Here is a 26,998-nt window from a genome sequence, read left to right on the forward strand (position 1 = left end):
GTGGTACAGGACAATCGTTGAATACGAGGCGCGAACTGCGAAATATGTGACAGAACTGTAGCTACCGCGATCTGTTCTGTCGTCAAGTTTTTCCACCTTGACATAGTAAAGGTCATCAAAGAAGCACCATGTGCAGCAAGACATTCATTTTCTTTTGGTCTGCTTCCAGCCATATTAATAAGGTAAGGTGCCACAGTCTCAGGACTTGCGTACCTTGCATTGAAAAGCTCCTTGAATTTTTCTCAATCATCCCTGGAAATGACACAGTCGACAGCCATGTGGATGCGTCTCCTTTCATTGCACGACTCAACGCAATCATTAACGGGGCGCCATGTTGACATCCGTCAGTAATGCACGTGTCCGCTGTTGCAATCCAAGCACGTGCGTCCACATTGTGTCAGTTCGGATCAAAATCAGGAAGACGAAGTTCGTTCGGAGATCGCGAATGCTTCACGGCCTCTATCATGGCCAGAAAGTTTCTATTTTGCTGCTCCTGTGACAACAATAACTTTTCGCTTTTGGATGTATTTGCAGCACGTGGAGCGTTCCGGTTACATCCCACTTCTGATAACGGAGGATCAGAAGATAGCTCATTATCAGACATAGTGAACGATGGAACAAGATTTAGTTGGTAACGCAGCGAGTTCATCCACTCCAAAAATGTCGGTGACATTCCTTTTTTCTCTGTCAGTTGTCCAACGTCAAAACCAACACCGGGGTGACCTCACTCAAGCTAACTGCTTGACGTTGCCAGCTAATTCGTAATAATTTGTAAAATAAAATGGAAATAAAATCATAATTAATTCTGACGCTCCGACATATATATTTTAATTTGTTTTTTACTATTACTTGTGTGTGAATACGACTTGTAGACGACATCAGTCTCGCAACAAGCCGCATCGACAAGATAGGGATCGTAGGTCTCGGGACAGAAGTCGATCTAGGAGTTTAACTTATTCCCAGTATAGATAACTATCAAGAAGTAGGACACGTTCTTAGTTAGACCATCGTAACCGTGAGTATGGTAGGGTTATGAAAATAATCTTAATATCAATCCAGCTGCAGTCCAGACTTCACTATCAACTGGCTATAATGAGGACCGCGACGAAGACGACGCTCCTTCAGTTTAGGCCGATTTTGGTAATACAGATTTAATTCGCAACGAACCTTAAAAACAATATTGACATTGAAACTATGACATTTTGTTTGTTCACTTTTGTGGAAAATACGGAAAAGTATATGTCAACGCGATTGGTGAGTGTCTTTACAGATCAAATTTAATCTGTTTAAGGTGTTTTGATTTTAGATAATAATTTTAAGTTTTAAGTTTGTTCCAGTTAAAGTTTGATTTGTTATTTAGAAACCGTAGATTTTGTGAAGCAATTATATATTTTTTAATGATTTTGTCCGAATCCTAAATAAAGTATATTAATATATATTTCATACTTTAGTAGTTTCTTTTTTATTTCCATTACATTTCTAATAGTTTGACTAATGGATTAGTTAATCATTAAAATCTCAGCAATCAAATAATTAACCTCTTAAGTTACGGAATGGAAAAGTTATATGATAGTTGCAATAGGTGGTAGCCCTAGAATGGTGCATGCGATTGACCATCAATTACTACTCTATCTGAGCAATCCACAGAAATAAGATAGAATAATTTGATATTGTAATAGTACGAGGACAAAATAGCTTCTCAAATTTTGCTAGAAAATGTATAACAGCATTTCAATGTTAATATCAATTTCACTATTGAGTATTGAGTGAAGTAAAATTCTTTTTTAAATTATTATTACATCACAATTATAATTAAATATGACATAAAATATTTATGTTATAATTGTATGTAAGAAATGAAATATAAGTAGGATATATTAGTTTTCATTTTGATGATAATTTTAAAAAGTGCATAAAAAATGTATCAAAAACATTTTTTACATTCAATGGTTTCACAAAGAAAGATGTAATTAATGATAATTGATTTATATGTTTCAGGGTTACGGTGATTTTGACGATCATATGAATCAAAATAAATTGCCTTTTTTATCATCAGGGGTACAAATATACGATATATTAAAATGACCTTGACCCTTTTGTCTAGTTAACATTTATAAAATAGGAGAAATGGTATTTTTTGAAAATAAATTATATAACATAAATCTAAATATTTTATTAAAGTAATAAGTTATTCATTATTTATTTACCAAAACCATCGTACCAAGGTGATAATGTGGGTACTGGTGGTGGTTTTGGTGAAGTCAGTGGTAAAGGTGATGCTGATTTTTCAATTTTCAGAGTTGAGGGAATTCCTTGTGTTGAAGTTGAATGTGGTTCATTTAGAGATGTATCAATTTGTTGTTTTCTTAACTCTTCCGAACTAAATTTTTGTGACCCTCTATTCAGTGAATCCCTGTTCAAAAGTCGTCGACGTGATTTTGGTTTTATTACAATTGACGGTAAATCCGACTCATGAGATGGAGGAATTGTTTTCTTTTCTTGTTCCGTTTCAGTAGTGGCATATACTGTAGGTGCGGAAGTGGACAGATTGTCATTAACTGTCACTGTTTCCGTGATAGGTTGCATATGTACTTTTTTAGCAAAGTGTGGTCGTCTTCTTCGGTTGTGAGATATTATATTTGGAAGGTCAATAGAAGTTGGGACGAATTCAGTTTCTTCTAATTTCTTATTGGTAGAAGAAATGGGTTCACTTGTGGTTGTAGTAACTTTGGGTTCAGTCAATTTTTCAGAATTTTGGATTTCAGCCATTACATCAGCCTCTTGTGAAATTTTTAATTTTTTTAAGGGTAAAGTATCAACATTTTGGGAATCCGCAACAAATTCTTCTCTTATTTGTTCCTTTTCAGTTGTATCAAGGACCACAGGTTCCGGTGTAGTTGATGTTGTTGTTGTAGTTGTCTTTGTGGGAGTAGTTGTTGAAGTAGATTCAGTTTCGACCTTGTCTTCTTCTTGGTGATGATCGTTAAAAGTTGTAATTGGTTGAGTAACAGCAGGATGATATCTTCTTGCAAATGGTATTCTTCTGCTTAAATTTTTAGTTTTTAAGGTAACACGTTCCGTAGATATATTTTTAATGGACGGCTTTGAAGACACGCTAAGGTCATCGGCATTGGTATGGTTTTGTTTAGAGTGGATTTGTTTGTCTGACGGTCTCACGTTCGGGTGCACGTGTTGATATTTATTTTCAACTTTCATTGATAATTTTGATGATAAGGTTTGCCTTGGAGGTGGTCTCCGGAAGTACCTTCCAACATCTTGTTCTTTGATTTCTTCACGATGAGCTTGGTGGCGTCGTCTTTGTAGAAGACTGGAGATTAGCTTTTCATCGGGCTTCAGATTTTCCTTGCCATTTAAATCTTCGTTGTCTATTGAATAGACTGTGGCTAGCACAGATGACACAATTAGTAGTAAAATTTGTAAACGAACCATTTTTCTGTTAAAAATATATGTTTATATCAATTTTATAAATATATAATACTCTGGATGTTTCACAAATAACTGCTAAGTAAGTGGTTGAAGATGGTTGCTTTTATTCAACCTTAATTGCACGTCATAATTATTTAATATCTTATAATCAGGTAAAATTATTTGTAATAAATTACATAATCATCATTAGCTAAATATGAGAAAATATTCTATTCTTGCAACATTTACGAGTATTTCTTATACAGATTATAAACATATTGTTCAAGAAAATCCTTCAATAATTATGACATGGGGGAGATCGGTAAATAAAACAATATATATGTTTAGTAATTTCATTATATATTTCGATTTAATGGATAATAAATACAATTACCAATTGCAATAAATAGTGTTTTATGATAAATTTATTTTGTTACTTAGAAAGTTACAACTACAACTAAAATATTTAGAACTAACTTTTTAAATTAGTTATAAATAAATCCCACTACCAGTTATGGCAACGAGAAGTCATTTTCTGTTTAAAATATGATTCATAAAAATGACAATTCATTAGCCAAAACTTTCACATTATGTTTAAGAAATATAGAGTTTATTTACATATGTTTTGAACAATTTACATAATATTTCTTAATAGCATAAGCCTATAAGGTAACAAAAACTTGTTCATGACTTGCCTACGCATAATGCCAATCAAGAGTTTGATCTTGTATTAATAGTCAAGTTCAATGGTCCGAAGTTGTAAATATTTTCTACAAATGTCCTTTTTTGTATACCTAACTGTAATTTTTTTTTTTATGAAATTGATCTGAAAATTTAGTTACTGAGACAAATGCTCACAAATTTTGTTAACGATATATAAATTGCAACTTTTTTTTCAATGTTTAAATAAAAATATTGTTTTATAAAAAACGTAAAATACTCGATTACAAAAACTCCATTAAACAATTATATATCAGTGTGCATTACTATACCTTATCTGTATAAAAAATAATTTATTTATAAGTTTTTTGTTCTGTAGCTAATATTCTTAAAATAAATATTTCTTTTCCCCTTTTCTATTCATAAAGGATTAATTTTAATTTTGTTATAGTATATTTCCTTTGTTAATTATTACAGTAGGTTATGCCTTAATAAAATTATGGTTATTTACAATATAAATCATTATCTTTAAAGGTTTCGTTCGAAGATCAATCGTTTTGACAGTCCTAATATTTTTATATCCATTAACTGTTTAAGAATACTGTTTAGCAGGTGGTAACTTCAACACACAGGTGGTAACTTCAACACACTTCATTTCACAGGACGGGGATCATACGGGGTCGCGTCATGTCCAACATATCTGTTGTTTTTTCTAATTTGAAATCCTTCACCTGGAGCTGTATTATAATATATTACTCTGCGAATACCAAATGGATCAATGTAACCAAAACTGCCAGCTCTCTCATTATCGTTATGGGTTTCTTCCTCGTGATATTGTTTTGGAAGATAATATCTAAAACCGTTCCTTCGAAAAGCTACCCCATCATATCCCGAAAATTGTGGGGTGTAACCATCTCCCAAATAAATCCCAGGACGCTGCCTTCTAGTCCAATCATCAGCGTGTCTATAGGAGTTAGGGTTGTATAAGTCAAAACGGCCCTTAGGGGAGCTATCGCTACCATAGTATCCATCGAGAGTGTTTGTATTAGATATGTCATAATCATATGGATTGGGCGATGGAGAAGCCTCTTCTGCAGTGATAGGTGGAACTGTCGGTTTTGGGTTAAATTTAGAAGTAGTATCTATGGAATTTGGAGATACCTCTACTTTAGGAATAAAGGTTGAACTTGGGTAGGTAGGAGTCGACGGTGTTATAGAAATTTCTGATGGGTAAATACTCTGTGGGTTTAATGTGGAAGAAACGATAGAAGGTGCTTTGGTTGTGGTGGTAAATAATGGTGTTCCTCGATGAGGATTAGGTGCTGGGGCTGGAGTAATATGAAAACCAGAGTCTGTAGGTGCTGTTTTAGCTATTTTCAGAGACTCCTGAAATAAGGAAAATAATACTGTTAGTCACAGCTTTGATGTTTTATGACATCAAAATATTTAGTTTACTTACTCCAATGGAACGATTTTCTCCCACGTAAACCGTTTTAGATTTATAAATTCTATATCCTTGACCGTCAGCTATATAATCTTGAAGTCTCAAGAATCCATCAGCTCCAACCCAACCAGTAGTTCCTAGAATAAGATTTTAAAGTGAATTATTTTTATGACTCACCTAAATCGGCTCCGTACGTATGACTTACGTATATTTTATTATTAGTAGGCGGGATAGCAAGATGAAACGATTAAAATATTGAAATATTTTTCTTAATGTTGAATATTATAATATTGTTGAATTTAAATGATAATTCTTAATAAATATTTACCAACAACAGATCCGTCCTTTAACCTTCTTTCCTTGCGGTATTGGCCGTTGTGAGTCTGGTATAGGAAATATCGTTCATCATCTTCATCTGTTTGTATGTGGAACTGGTCAGGGTCCTGCTGGGAGCTGTATCCATCAAGAGCAGCAAAGGCGCTGTACACGATCACCTGAAAAAATTACATATTTCCTTTTATATCGCTAGTTGGCATATTTAAATACAATTTATTGTCAGATTTATTGTATTAAGTTTTGATAATCAATGATTTAGATTAGATTTACGTAATGTGATGTAGCAATGAATTAAGATTATAATTTTCGGGATTTAAAGCAATCCAAAATGTTTAATATTACTTTTTGTATTCATTTTTTTTGTATTACTTTTTTTGTTTTGGGTGCAGTCTTCCCGCGATGTTCAGAACCCGTGAAATCGAGCAACAAGTATGTGAACAACAATGGCCAAGTCACGAATTAGTGACGCACGGAACTAGCACTTTATTGAACAATGGCCTGATGTTAAATAGGCCTCGAAGGTTATGATAGGGAAACAGACCCCGAGGGACTGTTAAAAGTAAATTTATATTAATAGAGGTTTAAGTTTTAGAAATAACTTTTATCTTTAAAACTACCCATGATCACTCTTTTTAATATAACCACTGTTTGTATTTAAAATAGAAAAAGAAATTGGAATTCATTAAGTCTCATTCTTATAAAATGAAATTGGAAGTTAATATCCATATTTAAATCAATTTTGGATTTTTTTAACCAAACTTGAATGAATCAATGAGTTATACAGTTATACATTTTAATGTTAAGAGTTTATAAAACGATTATTTCTAAAAGTTTACGTCCCTTGTAGTAATTATAGATTTCTGTACCTATTCAGAAGTAGGTAAGCAAAGATTTCAAATAGACCACTGAAACATATTGATTGATGCACGGTAGGCCAGACCTCAATTCTTTTTTCTAGAAATACCCCATTAAATAATTTCAATGGTAATACAGCGAATAAAATTTTCATTACCTTATTTATTGTTATAACAATATTTTTAATCGATAATTTATCTAGTTATGGAACACACTGAAAGCGGTAGTATAGCTGATTACCATAGAATAATAAAAAGAAGAACAGTTCTATGATCAAATGTGCTACCTAAAATTGAGTAGAAATTTTGTAAAGTACTTATTATTAGTTCATGGAATTTTAACGATTTCATTGTGACATGATTCATGTAATTATTATATTTCTATTATTTGTTTGTAACAAGGAAGTATCTAAAAACATTGATAGATGCGCACACGGTAACCTCATACTTAACTCAACTAGTGTCACAGAATGATAATATTGGTACTCATCAATATGATTATACGAAGCTGGCGTCGCAACCTCGGGAACAAACGTGGGTCGGTAACTAAGGACCTACGCGGAATCATGTGCATGTCAGATTAGATGACTGTATGGGAATTTGAAACTATGGAAAACATTTCCATATATAGTTCCTGTTTCCTAAATTGGTTTCCTAATATTTTTAATAATATTAGTTTTAAACTGCTTAAGGTGAACAGATCCGAGATAAACTTAATAGGAATATGAGGGATGTTATTACCTACCTTTGTAAAGAGCAAACAGTGACTCATGTGACATACCTATTGCTCTAATAAATGTTTTATGTTCTTGACGTGTGTGTTTTTAATTATAACGCAAATATTTCTATTCAATTACATGACCTTGTAGCATCAAAGCAAAATTTGTGTAAATCCGTGACTGATTATGATTATAATCTTATTTTTTACGTTGCCAAAGAACAAATCCGCATTTTTAGACGCTAGTATATGTTTAAGTAAGATAAATATTTTTTTGGTTTCAGTATCTTAAATGTAATAATAATTGCTCCGTATAAGGACCTTGTGCCTTCTTGTGCTAACGTAATCAAGCCTTAGTTTATAACACGGCAACAATGGTGACTCACTTGCTTAAGTTAACATGACATACATGTTTTAACGACGGTTACTGGACATTGTCAACGATTATAAGTACCTCATACCAAACCTTGGTGTATCGAATTGTTAATTTTATAGTGTTTTTATAATAAAAAATGCATTAAACTAGAATCATTGAATTTCAGTATCATCTATAAATAATTTTTTGTAACCCCGTTTCGAATACTTTCATCATGAATCGTAATCATAGAAGGATGAGATGAAAATTTTTTAAATATTTTAAAGTAACTCTCACTATGCACCTTTTACAATAATATTTATTAAAAATTGTCGATATTTTATTTTGTTTAATTTAAAAATAACAACTAAATTTATGGAATTATTAAGATATATATGTTCTTAACTGGCTTATATTCTGTTATAAATAGCAGCTACAGTCGAATTACAGAAATTGATTTCAAGTATGTAAGAATTTTTTTGAACAATGAACATTTTAATTACATAAGCTATGAGTCGGAAAACTTGTGAGTAAGTAATTGATAGAATTATTATTATCTGCGAGATTTCTTTTTGAATTGTTTGAAATAATAGGAATACAAAGGAATTACTTAATATTTCTCTCGTGTATCGCTCTTTATGTTCATTTAAAAAATAAAATACAACTTCCGTGTATATATATATATATTATATTCCACTAAGATTTATGTCACATATACAGAGTGGTCTATTTGAAATAACAACATTGATTAAGGCAGTTTCAAAATATTGTTTAACAGAAAATATAATGAGTATTTTTAATATACTTATATATGTATGAAGAATTTTATATCGTATTTCAATATCAATATCTTTGTTGATTATTTAAATTTTACTTGATAAGAAAAAAACTAAGTTGACTTTATTTACATCATGAAACTATATATATGTTTTTATTCTCATTTTTTAATAAAAAAAACTGTGTTTTCAATTTTAGTATTATTTTAGTGAAAATTGATTTTTAGTTTTATTGAAAGACAATGTCTTTTCACAATTCTTTTTAATTATAGACTTTTATGTTTAATTATTTTAAGTTAATTAATGATTGCAATTAGTTAAAACCATTCATTTAAAAATTGTTTGGTATTTATTACAAAACAATAGTTTAAATGTTCGTATAAAATGTTTCCCGATATTGAATTTACATCAGTAATAAATTAACTTCAATTCCTCTACCATCACAAAATATCATCAAAAATGAAACTGGTAAGCTAAGATCTCATATGAAATTAATTTAAAAATATTGCATCATGTTGTATATATAATAATTAATTAGTATTTATCTTATTTACAGTTCTTGATAACTCTTAGCGTCATCTATATGGCATATGCTTCCCCCTCGCTGAGAACTGCAAAGGATTTGGCTGCTCTAAGAGCTTTACCAGCTTTGGAACATGAGGAAATACACGATGAATATGGACAGTATGCACTGAGATATGTTACAGCTGAAGGAACTATTGTATCAGAGCGCGGCCGTCTTGTGCCGGACTCTGAAGGCAAAGGATATGTACTCATCATAGAGGGAGAGATTTCCTACATCGGCGATGACGGCAACTTGTACATCACCAGGTTTACCGCCGGTCTTGATGGAACGAGTGTGGAAGGAAACAATATGCCTGTACCATCTAAGCCTATTGCACCTGCTGTTCCTGTAGTCCCTCGTGTGCCTAAACCTGTACCCACTCCGGTACCAATGCGGTCGCACAGAGTGCCTCATTATAAATAAAATGTTACAAAATTACTAATGTTTTTTATTGTTATGGCTATTATTTTAAAATTATTTATAAAAGTTACCCACTTACCCTGAATATGAATGTATTCAGTTGTTATTGTGACATAAATTATTTCTTTGTATTAGAAATGCTTGGAAAATAAATTTGTCATTATAATTAGTCCACTCCATCCTTATTTAAGTCACTTATTATGCCATGAGCCAAAATATAAGTGTTTGCATTAAATAATTTCATAATTGTTATTTTTATGTTGCAAAGTAACTTCCTTTTACGAATTTAATAAACTCACGAAAGAGCTATTTGCAAATCTCGTGATTCATAGTTCTGTTGCGACAGTTACCGTAAATGGGCATAAAACAGAACCGCTAAGTTTATTCATAAGGGTCATATTGTAAGAAATCCCAGGAAATTCCATCTGTTTTCTATCATAGTTACAAAAAAAAAAAAACAAAAGAATTAAATAAATAAAAGTCAAAGATATACTAATAATAAGTCGTTACGCTTCCGTGTGGGTGGTTGCGTTTAATTTTTTGTTAAAGTTCTTATAGAGATTAAAAATAATTAAATGATTCGGTTTCATACTGACAGGGTTAATTTGAAGAGATAAAAGATTTGTGGGCGTTCGTGTATATTTGAAGGTAATTTTTATATAATTCCACAGGTATGACTAGTCTATTTGGACCATGTCCCTCTAAAAGTGGGCGCCATACACCCACATTATGTGGGTTTAAAATGCGCAAATCCGCATTGCACGCGCTGAGGCTTGTTGGTCGTGAAGTAATCATGATCATTGCCTTTTATACAATTAATATATATGTTTAACGAAATATTATACGATGTTTACTATCTTATATGAAATTTGCAATAGCTTTTTTTAATTTTAATAGGGCAGAAAGTTCAAAATTAATAAATGCTTGTTTGGTAATTTCTATACAATATACTTATAACATCTGTTGCATATAACAAGTGTTTTTTTTAAGTGCCATATAAAAATATACGTATATTTTTTTACAACGAAACATTATCTCTTTCTCTTTGTCATTATTTTTTTTTTTATTTTACAAGTATAAATAATTAACAAGTATAAAACGTGATTCTTTAACCCCCGACGCAAAAAACGTGATTCTTTAACCCCCGACGCAAAATGTGTTATGAGTTTGACGTCTATATCTGTCTGTGTGTGTATGAATCTGTGGTATCATAGCTATCAAACAGGTTGTTTTCATTTGGAAGTCAGTTTTCTTGTGGTAGATCTTAGCTATGTTGGAATAATATTGGTCCTTACCAAAGGATGTAATCTATTTTAGGCCTATAATTACTTGACTAAATGTCATGATAATAGACAAATGATTAAAATGCGTAGTTTTTTTTTTATCAAATAGTAATTAGCTGCATGTAGAATTGTTTATGTTATTTAAGATTTGATTAACATTATTAAACTTAAGATCAAAATTTGAATTTAGACTATTTTTGTATGTATTAAGTTAGTATAAATAAGTTTATGTTTAATAAATATTTGTGTTGCTTACAGTTAAAGTTCATACTTTATATTTATTATTATAATGATTTATAGATGGAAAGTGATACACTAACAAAATGAAATGTTCACACGCAATGAAAGCCGTGACGTAACGTTGAAGAGGAGCACAACCTTTTATGTATAATAACTTATTTAATGTTACTTGTTTTTTTGTGTTATATTTAAACACCAACCGTTCTTTATGAATTTTATGAATGTAAACTATAGTTTCGAAAAACTTGTAAATATTTGACTTTGTTGATTGTTATGATAATCGCTTGCAATTAAAGTCTAAGAATAATACTCTTTCTTAATGTATACATATAATTAAAATTCATATATATTAAGAATAGTAATCTGGTTATTTAAATAACTCCGTATTTATATTACACTTTTTAATTTATTTCACAATGGATATTACATGGACTAAAGTACATATGTTTGAAAGAAGATGTAGGAAGCAGTTATTAAAATATAATAATGTATTTCGAGCTTTGATTTATTATAACTTAGTAGTCCTCTCATCAATGTCGTGGCTACGTGAGATACATATCGTACTTCTTAATCATTGTTACGGAATACGACATTTTAATCAGATACACATGACACGGTGATTGTTTACTGTTAGTGAAGTAAAAAGTTATTTAGGTTATTTCAATGACAGATTAGCTTTTAAACTTGTAGCTTGGAGCAGTTTTTTGCTACTGCCACTCTATTTCGTTCCAAATTGCTAATTTCTTGCAAAACGTATAAGTTCTAAATGATATTTATGTGTTTTAGAATTAAACGGTTGTCAGGGTATGGTTGAATACCAGGCATATTTTAAACATTGTGTTAGTGATACACATCACGCGAACGGTCACATGAGAAAATATGCGTGTGCGCATTGTTTGAGGTAAATTCTGTATGTTCTATCGGAAGTCGCAAACGAGAACGCCTGATGTATCGTTACACAATACTTTTTGCACAAGCTACATGTTAAACATGAATCGTTAGACTTTCCAATATGCGATAAGTTATCTTAAATAGATATTTGGACGCACGCATATCTTTGTAAGGTATACAATTTATATTTTTGTAACGATTTTAATTACATACTCGTAAGTAGTTACGGAAAACGAATTGAAGGTCTTCATTTTCTTTATAGAACATGTAACTATAACATGTTCTATAAAGAAAATGAAGACGTTGTTGCTATAATAATCTAAATAATTTAAATACACAATTCTTAAAGAGCAAAACATTTAATGACCACTTAATAATTTCCTATTTTTCGCCTATTAATGGACGAGACATCACGTACTATTAGTTTTTGTAATTAGAGTTGTAAATAGACCATGACCAACAGTCTGTCTACAAATATTATGTGATTTATCAAACGGAAATAAATAAATATTATGATCTTGATCAATAGATTTTTAAAATAATTTATCGTAATCTTTGGTAAATTTTATTAAAAATTTACTAAACGAACACAATATCAATAAGGAACATACTAATAGGTATCGATTTTCGCTTTTCCGGTTTTACACAAGCTTCTATAACATCTAAATGTGCGATTAAATGTTTAAGGAATGTGAAATCTAGCATCCCGTAATGATCGCGAATAGCACGTTGAGGCAACTTTAAGGATAGCACTGACCGCTTTCACCCACGCCGGATCATTCTCACAAAGGTGACTAACTTCTGTCAGTTTACGTAAATACTCGCGAACCAATCAGCTCATAAATATATTAGGCACAAATTGTATTAATGATTTAGTCATGACAAACATATTGTAATTTTTTTGCTGTGATTTTTATATTTAATATCTGTGAATTGTCTTAGTTAATAAATAATTTGAAATAGCTTTAGCATTTGTACTTTATTTATTATTGTGTGAAGCGTCATTATAGAACAGATCATAAAATACCATCGCCTTTAAATTATCTTTATACCATATTCCTCAATTCCATTACTCAACATAGTTTTTTTTATTAAGTATTGATATAATACAAGATTGCAAAGGCATAAAGTTTGTCTGAGTATATCCGTGTTCCAATTTCAAAATACTTACTTAAAATATTTTATGAAACAACATTCTATGATTGAGTACATGACATGAATGAATCAAAAGCTTTTAGTATATTTCGACTATATATATATAACTCACATTTCTCGCGGATTTGATATTAATCTGCCTGATATTTAAGACTACTTTTCGGAAATTTTACCATTATATAGGGAACTTATTATAAATTATTGCTACTTAACGACATAGGAACGTGACATTTATTTTTTTATGGAGTTTTTAAAAGCCTTACTAGCTTTTGTCTGTGACTTCATCCGTATGGATTCGGAACAGGTCTTATAGGGAAAAGAGTAATATGTAAATGAACAAGCACTTAAGGTAACCAACCGGCAGCGTTATCTATCATCAGTGTCACGTGACGTCATAAAAAAAAACAGTTGTGCCGCGATCCCACAGGAGCTATAACGATTTTTGAAAGTGTTTATAGGAAATTAATTATTCCCATGTATAATATACAATACTGTAATATTCCATACAAAATTCATCAGTAGTTTTTTAATGAATCCATCTATTCATCCTTATATATGGACCAAAATAAATGATTATGTAACCAACAAGTAAAACCTTGTATTGAATTATTCGGGCATATAATTTTTTTATATTTTCATTATTTTTTAACAGACTAACCTCTTTGATCATTCCACCGATGATATTATTACTTTATTTGTATTGACTTTTTTTAAATTTCAAGGTAAATTTTAAAATGGACATTAAAAATTTGCCCAGTAATTGAGAAAAATTAATTGCATTTTATAAAAATAGTCATGTTCGTATGGGTATGGTTCAATATGAATAAACCAGATGTTTGGTGCTATCATTAACAATGTGTATTGAATATCAAATTTATAGTCACATGGCAGTGCCTAGTAAATAAACACATGCTAAAGAATTTTATGTCAGGGATGTATGGCGTTTATAAGATTTTTCTTATTCACTATTTCAAATTTTATAATTCACTCATAAACATTAACGATGACATTGGCACTTCACAGAGATTTTCTATTTGAAGTCATTTTATTTTAGGGACATTAATTATGTCAAATATATATAGATATCTTTAATTATATATTGATATTGGTAATCAATAATGGAATAATATGACAGTTATATATAGCGTGGCAGTGGATGTTTTATTCTGCTATTGTGTTGTAAGTACAGGCCTGTGGGCGCTTCTAAATTGCATTTTGAGTTTACTTAATAAACGTGGGTACTTTTGGCAAAGACCTCGTGTTAAGAATCTATTGTGAACCTCGGTTAGGCATATAACGTATATAAAACCAAGGTCAGTAGTTTCTGTTCAATATGAATGGTTAAAGGACTTTAATTATGTGTGAATTAATTACGGAGATAATTTTCCTTCTCATATCAATCCAGGAGGTTTAATATAAAAAAAAATGAATAAGAACTTTCGCCAATTATTATATTTTTCGTTACAAACAAAAAGATTAACTATAAAATTTTGTACTTGCATTTAGTTTTTACATCAAAAGTTCTAAAACAAATATTTATTCGAAAAATGGATTGATTGATTTTTAAAAATTGGTTACATAATTTTGTATAATAAATTTTAATTATGAAAGGTATGAATTTTTTTTGGATGTCAAAATATATGGAAGTAGAGCGTTTCAAATGAAGAACGTTCGTCTTAAGAAATTTGCAACGCGAGGTGAGACAAAGTAATATTTAGAAAAAAATCCATATTGATGACAAAAAAAACTATTTGGCAAAACGCAAACTTACTTAAATATTAATCTGAATCGAAAAATATCATAATATTCTCAAAAAATACATAAGAATATATATGCATATATGTATACCAGTACTACAGATAAATATCCTGCAAACACTTATAATGAAACAAAAAGGTTATAAGATCTTTTTTTTGTAGCATATGTACGTGTTTAAAACAGATAAATATAATAATTAGTATTCCGTTTATAATGCACATATATATTTTTAAATTGTTAATTAAAAATAAATATAGAGAAAAGAATATACTAGAATCGTATCAACACTCATACCACGAATTTCAATCGTCATACTACATAAATTTTCACTCACCCCAATATAGGTTTATTAATGTAAAACTAGAGACACTTCGTATGTGGTGTGACGAAACAAAACTTGTGTTAAATATAAATAAACTATTAACAGAAATTGTACGTATCTAACATGATTAAAAAATACAGAACAATTATATATATCTGCAACCAATTAAATGTTAACATAAATAACAGGATAATATAGAGTTATATATATGTTACATAAGAATAAATTGCACAACTATTAGTGTGACAATAAATTGCAACAAGCACCTTGACCTTGACTTACGCATAGACTTCAGGCGACCTCAACAGAGATAATATTAAATTTATTTTAAGAATTTTTATACATAAATATTCATGGAAATTTCTTTCCGATGCTAATGGATTATGTGTGTTATAGCTCATAATAAAATGAAACCACTACTTTCGAAAGAAATATCTCGTGATGTAATTCAAGAATTTTCCAAAAAAAATATTGGGCATTTTAGAGCGAAGGTTTTTATATATATAAGTAAGTATCTTAGTAATAATTGAAATAACGGTGCTGATACAGTGCCCAAGGAAACAATGGCAATGAAATCCAATACAATATTTTTTTTAGTCTTTAATTTGCAAGTAAGTGTGACAGCGGATATCAAATATATATTTTTGTAAATAAGTTTCAAGTTACTTTAAAACCAATTCCAATGTTACATAAAATGATTTTGAAACTAGGTCACACTAATAAATACTATAAATTCAGGTTCTTATAATATTAGTAGGCGTATCCTAATGGGCAGCGTGAGAGTTGTGAGAATAAGCCCGTCGCTGTTTGGCTCTCAAGCTTTGAATTATGGTTGCCAGCTACCACCATTACGTAAAATAGTTTTTAATTTTTATTTTGATAAGGTTCATCGCATCCGTTTAATATGGATATTGGATGTAGATACAATTTATCTTTTTTTTTCTTGAATAAATTGAAAATTATAATTTAAGGTAAAATTATTTTATCTACTAGTTTTTACTCGCGACCTCGTCTAAGTGAACATCAGAGTTGTACTCAGAAGGAAATGTATAGGTGCATAAAAGATACAATTCGTAACCTACATTTAAGTCTTTTCATTTTAAATATACTAAATACCGCCGGCAGCGCCATCTGCCAGACTGATTTATAAATCTAAACCATCTGAGGCGCCACCCAATGCATACAAAAAAAAAATTCGAAAAGGGCAGGCCGTTTTGGAGAAGTTCAGTGACATACACACGTACAGCAGAATAATATTTATAAAAATAATGATTGTTTTACTTGAACCCGTGGCTAATAATGAGATTATTCAGAAAAACAAACAAATATTTTATATAATATTCATATGTGAATCAGTTAGTGTACAGCCCTAAGCAAATTGGTCGTGTGTTACGCAATTTACAGGTTAGTGTCTCGATAACTTGCTCTACATTCGCTTTGTCTCAGTCCACTTGCAAGTGGCCAGAACCTCGTTTTCTGGCATTTAGTATATTTTCTGTATGTTATTTTTGAAATAAAACCCGTTTAACTCAATTGCATAATATATCCATAAAAATGAAATTGTTACCATCGTAACCTAACATATTATATATAAATGATATAATGTGAAAAAAACAGATTAAAAATTTGCATAAAATACCATCAGAAAATCTTTGTATTACTAAATAAACTGCTTCTTCCACGATTGTCTTATTATCGCGCAGAATATCAGGCACTGTTATTTCATAGCTGCGATGTTAACAATCATAAGAATGCGCATTGTGTGCCAAACAAAGTTCCAACTTCCGAACACAGCTGAGAGCATTCGGTGCAAGGTTCTTGTCGCACTATTGTATATTATTAGTCAGAGATACGGTACCGCTATTGGAAGAACCGTCTTGACAAGACAACAAAGCATCGATCGCGTCTTTACAATGACATTCCGAATACTAAAGTGATATGTCTTGTTCAATGTATTGTTTGTAAACGTATTGTTACTGCTTTACTGTCATTGTTTACTTTATCTTTGCCCTAACTCTGCAAGGTTGTTACAAAGCAAGAAATAATGTTGATGAAATATATATATACTCTGAAAAGGTAAAGTTTATTAAAATTGCGTTAACAGTTAACAAACATATTAAACATGTACCAATGTTATATATGAATTTATACTATCGGAGAATATATTAATTGTTACTTGTCACGAAATTTGTATTCGTATAGTTATTTGTGAAACGTTCGTTAAATTTTTACTTCCTATTCCTGTATATTAAAATTAGTTTTGTTTACTGCGAATATAATTTCAAAGTCAATTATTATATAAATTTCATTTGACTTTCAAATACATAGAAATAAAGCATTGTATCTTAGAATCAATAAGTATATACTTGTATACACTTAGCAAATATAACTTGCAGCAATTTAATTAATAATATCAAAATGATTTAATTGTCATTATTATTAAATTGCAAAAAGGTTTTTTTTTATACGTAATTGTTATAATGTTGTGTAATTAAATGTTACAGTCGGGTTTTGTAAGTAGGTAGTGTACGGAACCCCGTCCACTTTCACTGAGGGCGATTGCATGAAAGTGAATCTGGAAATGATGATTTAAGAATTCGTGACATACGCTTATGTTTTATGGAAGAGCAGATACCGTTTATTTTCACATTATGTAATAAAAAATATAACGGCTATCATCTAAACTTGTAACAGTATATATAACCAAGCAAATTTTTATTATTTGTATCAATAATTTCTGTTGACCCTCATCAGAAAATAAAAAGGGATTAGTTTTAATCATTCACTTATATAACGTTCTGTTTTACATACTAATTAATGTTTTATAATATTACATCATAGAGCTATATCCGACGTGATGCATAATGTATCCGTGCTCGGAGTGACTGTCAGCTATGTGACATGCGATAATGTAACGATGATTATTCAATTAAATCATTACTTGGTTTGTTATTTATATAGTTTATTATTGACATTATAATTTATGTTATCGTATTAACCAATCACGTTCATTGTAGTAACTGCTTTCAATTTCTTTGCAAACCTGCTGTCTATTAGCGTAGAAGCATCTGAAAATTTTTCCTCCAGATGGTTGATATCTTCGCGTGGATCTTATTTGTCCGCTGTATCCACACCAAGTGTCAATGCAGTTATGATTCAAGGTAATCACTTCGTAATCTATTTTCACAAGAATTTTATCATCTAATTTAATACGTTCCTTGTCTCTTAAGCCGTCCTGATAGGGCACGTAAAGATCACGATCACAGTTGATCATCTTAAACTTAGACTCCTCGCACAGAAATTCTTCCTGTGACAATACGTTTGTTTCGTTCGGCCTCATCACGTTACCAATATCTACCAATTTGGTATGTGAATCAACTTCGTCCTTCCTAACGCATAAACGCCCACCATCTGCGTACGCTAAACAATCTATTAAATAGAATGATTTATGCGGAATATTGTTATTTAAAAATAAAAGCTTATCGATGTTTTTAAAATGGTAATATTTTAATGGTTCGCATTTATATTTCTCTGTGGTTTCTAAGTAGCAGTATTTCAGCGTCGGCAGAGGTGACGCTACTTGTGTTAGCGAGTGTACTTTAACAGTGTTACATTCCAGTTTCGAACAGTTGTAAAAGATTGAATTTCTTACATTTGGCAGATAGGGTTCGTGATACGGCAGATTGTCGTTTATATTGCTACGACGTTTTGGATTGTCAACAGTTTTGCATATCGGGGATTCATCCTGAATTAAAACGTATTGTTCAATGACTAATTTATTCACATATGTAGCTGAAATATTAGTATACTTGTTTCTGTTTTGTCAAAGGAGATTAATATTGAGCTTCAAACATGGGATTTTGCTTTGAGTACAAACTTGAGTACATTTGGATGTTTCATTGCTAAATGAGTTCAAAAGAAATCTATGCCACCATTTAAAATATTTGCATTAACAAGTTGTAAATTTTGAAATTTCTGCACAAATTTTAATATTTAAGTAGTTTATTTGTATTACATTTTTTATATTAACCTAAATATTAAAAACTAGGAATTTTTGTAAATGTTTCCTTGGTTTTAATTACTGTTACGTATATTCATTAATTTTATTAATTGGTTTTTTGACTTCACTAAAAGTTCATAGTATTTTTATTATTCGTTACTAAGGAGTATTCGATTTGGGGTGCTCTATAATATTAATATTTTAAAATATTTATTAGATATTTTTTTGTATATAAAATATAATAATAATTTCTTAAAACTTAACAAATCCATACCTTTTCCAAGATGCATACAACATCTCTGTTATAACGCTGAAATATAAAAACTTTTAATATAAAACAATGTTATTAAATAAAATTCCTTACTAATAATATCTAAACAATATTTTATTTGTCGCAAATATTGTTATTACTTACTGCTTCCACATTAAATAAGGCGCATTTAAATATGATAATGAATATTGGAGAGAAAATCATATCTCCTGTATTACCTCATACTTTGGTTATGATATTATAAAAAAGAAATCTTGATCATAATCAAAAACTGAATGCATTAAAGCTGTTTCACGCGTCATTGGAAGTAGATGGAGAATTAAATTGAATTTACTTTTATTAGTTTACTGTAACAGTTATGGCTCCATACGGACTTCAATAATATATTATTTGAGTAAAAGATAATAATTATATCATATAATTAATTAACCTTGAAGTATGTGATCCGATAATTGGGACAGTTCTCACGGGAGATCGCCTCGTTGCTTGCTAGAAATTAATTATTTGTTTGTCTCGGCGAAGAATAACTGAATTAATAGACCAATTTTTCCGACTGTCATCGAAGAATGAGCTTGATATACATTGGTAAAATATATCACGTTACAGAGTAGTGAATTTGTAATATATATATATATGTTATTTGTAATTTGTAATATATATATATATATATTATATATAATATATGTTATTTTAAACGTAGCTTATAAACTTAAGGAAACTGGAAGTTAACAGAAATTCCGAATAGACTAATATAAATTTGGACTAAACAATCACGTTTTATTATTTGATTTGTTTACTATTAATTAAAAAGTGTGTGTATCATGTAGTATAAGTTCAAATTTTGTATGATCAAAAAACTTACCAGAATAATAAATTTCTGTTTATACATTGTTCATCACCAGGATGGTAGCGTTCTGAAAGAAAAAAAATAATGATCTTAAATAAAATCATACTGTTTTTCTGCAAAACAAGTAGCAATTATGTGTTTATAAATATGTTTTAAATGCAAGACATAATGAAATCAAATTATCAATCGTATTATGTATCATTGTTGGTTGCAGAATGTGATTTGATTCATGGTCGCAAATACCTTGACTATAACCTCATCAATAATTTTAAAGCACGCCTTGTCATTCAGACCAATTTTACATGTGAATGTGATATGAGTAATACAAATTGTCTATGAATATGCATGGGTTATATAAGATAGAGAATATTTTTAAAATGTTATATAGATTAAAACAAAGTAAGATCATGCGCAATCAATAAACATTTTGAATTGTAATAAGACGATTAACTATAATTATTAAATATGTAATTTATTTAAAATTTATACCAAATTTAAATTGATCCACGAATATGTTTATAATAAATATGAACATGTGAAGTTTTTAAGTTCTAATTTTTATGTTAAGATAAAAAACAACAAAATGTTTGTGAAACATGTCTCTACAATAGAGTTTTAAAACTATATTTTTGCACAACACCAATGTACGAAATGTGTCTAAAGCGTTTATTTCATTAGCATACAAATAATATTATCTGTCTATCGCGTGTGCAGGTACATATGATTACCAAAGCTTTGATGGTTGCTTTGCTCTAGTTTCCACAAGGTTATTTGTGGGCGTACTCACGGGGTATGTGTAACGCATTATAAATTGAGATATTTGTGACATTGAACCGTTGAATACTGTAATCCTATAACATGATATGTTTAATGTCTATATTTTAAAACAAAAAGTCGGCGCTACCTCAATAACCCAAAGAATAATTATACGATAGTGCAAATCTCGATTAAAAAGTACTTCGAGTCGTGTTTAGGAATTCCAACAGTTGTTGTACCAAGTTATATTCTAATGTCTATATTTTCAAAGACACAGTTCTTACATACAAATAGATAGATTATTGCATATTTTACTGATTTAGTATCTCTTTTTCTCCCAGTGTTTTTATATTACACTATACACATATTCAATGCTCAATACACGACTGCAATTTCATTATAAGCATGCTCTCCATGTTTATGAAAATGCAAATATTAAGATGAAGGATGTTCTATGAATAATTTACTAAAATAATAACAATACACGATGAAGTTATGTTTTATGTTATACACGATATATTTATAGAAAGTGTTTGTGACAATGAGGCATTCAACGATAGTGAAACTGTGTTCGGTCTTCGCATATCAATCAGGAAACATACGACGGATATATTGTTCAAAGAAAGTAATATTCATTAGAACTTTAATATTTCTGAATCGAATTTTCGTTTGTGTGTTTAAATATTGTACCTACATAATACCTATTACTTTTTTTAATTAATATAAAGTGTTTAAATTTATAATAGTTACATAAAGATTCACTCAAAGATTGATTTACTTTTTGAATGGTTATATAAAAATATTTCACTTATTTTATACAACCAGCCATTTAAATTTGGAATTTGATTTAACTATTTTTTTTTAATACTACAAATACCTTGAAAAGATAAGCTACTCCGTATTAATAGCTCCTTTACGATTAACGTCCCAAGGTTTAGGGATATTCTTGGAAATTATCATAGAATGTGTTTGAAGTTTCCTTTTTGACCGAATGATATGAAAAGCATACGACCTTAGAATAAATGTCTATTCTTTTGTACTCGAGTGAGCTCTCATTTTCGGTATATTTTAAATTTGCTCTGATATTTCTTGTACACAATATGTACTTGCATCTATTATAATACAAATTAAGTTATACTATTCTGACAAATATGAAACGCGGATATGACATTCAATATATACAGTAGTTGGTGTAGTTGTGGTTTATTACATAGTCTTACAAATATTTGAAAAGTAACTTATTAATTTTACGATATCTATTTTATAGTAGAAAATGTGAGTCATAAAGAATGAAAATCTTTGGTATGAGAATGCCAAATGTTTGAATTTTTTTTTAGACGTTATTAATCTCACATATTTAGAAAATTATAATACAATTTAGTTTTACGCTTTTATTAATGGGTTCATTGACATTTACCTTTGTCTTTATTAGGTGATATAGTGAGGTATTTAAAGTTATGTGTGAATGTCTTATATAGATAATCTTTTTCAACTCACACATCTAGTCCATGTGGGATGTTGGAATGTATTATTTAAGATAAAATAAATTATAAACAAATTTTATTATTTCAAAAAACTTGCCAAATGTTTTCGAAAGAAAATTAAAAAACGAGAGTAATTTTAATTAAGAATGAAATACAAAGCACTAGTGTTTTTTATTTCTTCTACTTTTGAATTTTAAATAGAATCATTTGTTTTGAATATTTTTTAATATGATAATAATGAATCAAAGTAAATATGAAGCTCTAATGTCTTAATAGGCTAAGAAGTGTAATAAGAACTAAAGAAAGACTACCATGACAATAATTTCAGCGTGATATTAAAAATAATAATAAAGGTAATATATATTTTTTTGAAGCAGGTTATATTTTTTGCTACATATTTTTGACTACGTTTATATTACTTTTATAAAATATTATTTAAAACGAGTTTCATTATTTCGTAATTAGTTCATAACTTCCATGTACCACGCGATTAGTATGAATATCGATCAAGTTTTCTTCCTAACGGATGTAAAGCAAATGATGTATGTAATGATATTCCATTTAATGGCGATCTTTTACGTAATCACGGAATAGATTACACAAGTATGGATATGTTAATTAAATTATTAGTTCACTGTTTATAAACAGTACACCTATTCATTATCTATTGCATTAATTGTTATTATAGTAAAATTAATTACTGCTCTTAGCCATCTTTTGAGCATCGTTTAAATATTTTTCCTGAGGTTCATACAAGGAAATTAAAAAACGTTTGTTTTCTCGTAGAATTTATTCAAAAGAGGGTAGTTTTTGAACAGAAGATATTATAATCAGTGATTATAAGAATTGAATATTCATTGTGAGAATTAATTATACATTGAAATATTAACATAGAGTTAGATATTAATGTAAGAAAATTTAAGCATTTAACATACAATTGTATTTTTGGAATAATAAAGATGTGGTCGAGTGCATTTTACCAGAAGAGATAATTATCTCATTAGTTTTTGTAAAGATGCCCAGCCGAGCAAAACGGTAAAGCATGTGTCACGCTAGAGTAATGACTGCTGAGGAAGGAATTAACTGGGTTCAACCATAACCTACATGCAATTTCAATTAAGTTAAAGAGCCGAAGTAGGTTAGGTGACATACTCGACAACAGTTTGTTCTTGTAACGTAACAAAAGTTCGTATCATAAAAAAAACACAGCCTTTTATGATAATATAAAGGTTAGTAAAAATATTATGTAGTATTTTTATATTTATATATCATTGAAATCTATAATAATTATATCGCTGACAAATTGAATATGACGTAGTTAAGGCCAGTGTGGGAGTCAGGCTCCAGGGCCTGCGAATATTAGACCTTCGCATTTTAGTCAAGTGAGATAATACGTTTCTTGACTTGACAGATAAGGGCTGGTACATTTGAAAAATCTGATGCAATATTATTTTTAATATTTATCCCTATTTTTAATATTACTATTATTTGCAACAATTTAATTAAACAATATTTTTAAAGTTTCCAAGTGCGTAAAATTTATCTACTTTATTATTTTTTTATTAGATAAAGTTGTTTTAATTAAACATTTGTTCGACCTAAAAATAGATTATAAAATATATCTGAAAATTTTTGTATAAACGTGGTAGCTATTTTTTGAGTAATTATGTGAAATATGTTTGTTTTATATATTACATTATAATCGCTGCGTTTTAAGTTGTGTCAAGTTTAATGATTTTATTTAATTCGTGATTATTATATAATATGACTTAAGTATGCAATTAATAATTTTATATGTATGTACTTTGTGACTAAAATGTTTTTGATTTGTGAGAATTCTATAGTCACAATGTAACCGTACCTTGAATATATACATAGAATACTCTGGGCTGATTGTAATAAAATTCTATTGATAGTAAATTAGCGATTTGGTTTTTATGTGTTTATATTTTTTTATTTTATATTTGTACCTATATAATATTTAATTTAAAGATATCAGTGAACTATTATATTTTGGTAACTGACTACTTTTATTTTTAGTATGTTGTCATTAGTGTTCAGTGTTATTATTTATTAATAGTGTATTCGGTTAAGTTGACATTTTGGTTGAAAAATATTTTTATTGTTAATGTTATGTTTAGCAATAACCCACCTCATGTAAGTCCTGAGATCCGTATCAAATATAGCAAGTAATGAAGCGTTTAAAATTTATATTCACAGAGGATTTGTTTTATTTAAATTTACGAAAGTAGAACTAACACTCGTATTGTAAATTAACAAAGAATATTCACAGCATGTTAAAGAGAATCGCAACAATGGGAAATGAGGTGTGCCCTCAATACTTCCATTTAAAGAAATTGAAGAACAAAAAGATTAGGGGACAAAACGTCGTGTTCGCGATCGCATCGGTTTTGGTTCAGGCAATGAACGCGTGTTGCGCACGCGTTGTCTCTCTTAGTACTGCGGGTCTCGCTAAAAGTACGCAGAGATAGTATCCACAAGCAAAATCCCATTCATTCATTATCTTGATATTACGCAATGTACTTACAGTTCTTAACCAAAGTAAATCACTTTGGTGGGTGAACTCTTAATAATATTTTATCGAAGAATGTTTTGGTTACATATTTATTTTTAGGTCATTTTTTACGTTTGAATCATTGATGGTCAATTTTTTTCTTCGTTTTGTTTTTGTCTTCATTAATGAATTTTGAACAATTCTTAAACTTATAGACTTATAAAACATCAGTCTTCGAAAAACCGTTGTTTTTTTGTGTAGGAGGTAATAAAGGTAAGGAAGTTTTAATTTTTCCTACTTAGGTTGTTATATACTTTTTTGGTACTTATGGATGAAGTAAAAAACATCAAAAATTTGTTTTAAATAGTGCTTCACGAAAATACACAAAATTTTAACTATATGTTAAAATATACAGGACAGATAAATAAGTTTAATTAATCATGTGTATAAAGTAATTGCAACATTGAGACTTCAGAACAATTTACTATGAAATATTTAAATTCATAAATTAATTAATTAAAACGTAATACCAATAATAAAAAACTTATACATTAGTGACATTAGGTTTAAAACGTGCATAAGGTTTATATAACTTAATTGTAAACTGTTTTGTAAATAAGTTTATGTAACGTAACTGTAAATTATATTGAAATTTTAAAGTCAATGTATAACATGATATTATTATTGAAATTTATAAGTCAATGTAATAACTGTATAACATGATATTATTAATGGAATGTCCGTCTTATATCCTAGGAAAAGGTAACATATTTAGTCCTAGATTCACATAACGGTAATGGCACATGGAAGTAGATGGAATATTTACTTGACATCAAGTTTACCTACAATAGTCATCGTAGGAAGTTAAGGAAAAAGTTTCGGAGCCAATACAATAAATCATTGTTATTTAACTCTAAAAAAAACTTCTTTTTAAGGTAACGTAAATGTCTTTGCATGGGATCCAGATCTCTCCCTACGCAGCGAAACTTGCATTGGGTAGCCATAAAAACAAAATTGGCTTATTCCCCTTCCTTTACATTATGTAGGCTTCATTCCATTACCAGTAAAAGAACAAAGCGTAAGCCAATGTTCCAATTTCTATTATGCAAACATGGCGATGATGGCGGTGTTTGAGTGCTACCTTTAAAAACGTCCTTATATCTCTATTCCATTTAGTGTTACTAGACCCCAGGATCATTTTACTATCAAGTTCTTCTATGGGCTTTGTGTTTTTTTATCTAATTTTTGATCATACAATTGCAAAACAAAACGTACTTACTTGGATTTCCCGTGACACGTTTGAATTCTCCTCGTCAAATTACTTATGGGACCTAGCATCGTTGGCATCTACTTACAATTTTGCCCTTTGTAACCGTTGATTTTTTTTCATTAGGATGTTTTGTTTGGTATATGTATATTTTGAGCACAATATATTTAGATATTATAATTTTGTGTGTTACCTAGAACTCATTTGGAAAAATAATCTAATTTACATATTAATTAAATTAGCCTGTCAAGTTTACTTGCCAGTTTGAGTTCATTGGTTTGATCAAATAGATAATAAGCACAGAAAACGAACTAAACATTTAAAGATTTTTTGTCACTTTTTTAAAAGATATTAAAGTTATATATATAACACTTTTTGAAAAGATATTAAAGTTATATATATAACATTAATATCTTTTAAAAAAGATACATTTTGTCACAAATGTAAAGGGAATAAGTAAATATGTTATATATGATTTTGAGATAACCACCAGTAACGAAAATTCAGTACAGAATTTTTCTTAACTGGGAAATTATTAAATTATCGGTGATGTCACTGATAAAGCAAAAAAAAAAAAATAAGTATCGGTTTAAACGCCCTCTACATGCTACTTCGTTAACTAGGCATATAAATTTTCTACAACTAACCAGTTAAT

General features: G+C 29.6%; 4 protein-coding genes across 4 annotated transcripts; 1 reads left to right on the top strand and 3 right to left on the bottom strand.

Moving 5' to 3' along the window:
- Window positions 1-2,199: 2,199 nt before the first annotated feature.
- Window positions 2,200-3,450, bottom strand: LOC133319027 (mucin-2-like). Its single transcript, XM_061521909.1, has one exon. The coding sequence runs from the start codon at window positions 3,448-3,450 to the stop codon at window positions 2,200-2,202; it is 1,251 nt and encodes a 416-aa protein (XP_061377893.1).
- A 315-nt stretch (window positions 3,451-3,765) lies between these two features.
- On the bottom strand, window positions 3,766-25,013 carry LOC116765863 (uncharacterized). Its single transcript, XM_032655490.2, has 5 exons — window positions 24,714-25,013; window positions 20,337-20,388; window positions 5,859-6,024; window positions 5,546-5,667; window positions 3,766-5,472 (listed from the first exon to the last, which is right to left on the bottom strand). Exons 2-5 carry the CDS (start codon window positions 20,361-20,363, stop codon window positions 4,738-4,740), a joined length of 1,050 nt encoding a protein of 349 aa, XP_032511381.2. The 5' UTR covers window positions 20,364-20,388; window positions 24,714-25,013; the 3' UTR covers window positions 3,766-4,737.
- Window positions 8,961-9,557, top strand: LOC133319073 (uncharacterized). Its single transcript, XM_061522112.1, has 2 exons — window positions 8,961-9,037; window positions 9,126-9,557. The coding sequence occupies exons 1-2, from the start codon at window positions 9,029-9,031 to the stop codon at window positions 9,555-9,557; spliced, it is 441 nt and encodes a 146-aa protein (XP_061378096.1). The 5' UTR covers window positions 8,961-9,028.
- Window positions 18,145-19,771, bottom strand: LOC116765864 (uncharacterized). The gene is made up of 3 exons (XM_032655491.2): window positions 19,619-19,771; window positions 19,478-19,513; window positions 18,145-18,948 (listed from the first exon to the last, which is right to left on the bottom strand). Exons 1-3 carry the CDS (start codon window positions 19,676-19,678, stop codon window positions 18,190-18,192), a joined length of 855 nt encoding a protein of 284 aa, XP_032511382.1. The 5' UTR covers window positions 19,679-19,771; the 3' UTR covers window positions 18,145-18,189.
- Window positions 25,014-26,998: the final 1,985 nt, after the last annotated feature.

This window comes from Danaus plexippus, chromosome 11 (assembly GCF_018135715.1).
Source record: "Danaus plexippus chromosome 11, MEX_DaPlex, whole genome shotgun sequence".
Classification (NCBI taxonomy): Eukaryota; Metazoa; Arthropoda; class Insecta; order Lepidoptera; family Nymphalidae; genus Danaus; species Danaus plexippus.

Excerpts from the sequence above, each read along its gene's own strand:
- LOC133319027 (XM_061521909.1), bottom strand. The coding sequence starts at position 3,450 with ATGGTTCGTTTACAAATTTTACTACTAATTGTGTCATCTGTGCTAGCC.
- LOC116765864 (XM_032655491.2), bottom strand. The coding sequence starts at position 19,678 with ATGATTTTCTCTCCAATATTCATTATCATATTTAAATGCGCCTTATTT. Across the intron at positions 19,514-19,618 it reads CCTTATTTAATGTGGAAGCA|CGTTATAACAGAGATGTTGT; the intron begins GTAAGTAATAAC and ends TTTATATTTCAG. Across the intron at positions 18,949-19,477 it reads TTGTATGCATCTTGGAAAAG|GATGAATCCCCGATATGCAA; the intron begins GTATGGATTTGT and ends GTTTTAATTCAG.
- LOC116765863 (XM_032655490.2), bottom strand. The coding sequence starts at position 20,363 with ATGTATAAACAGAAATTTATTATTCTG. Across the intron at positions 5,668-5,858 it reads AAAGGACGGATCTGTTGTTG|GAACTACTGGTTGGGTTGGA; the intron begins GTAAATATTTAT and ends ATCTTATTCTAG. Across the intron at positions 5,473-5,545 it reads GAGAAAATCGTTCCATTGGA|GAGTCTCTGAAAATAGCTAA; the intron begins GTAAGTAAACTA and ends TCCTTATTTCAG.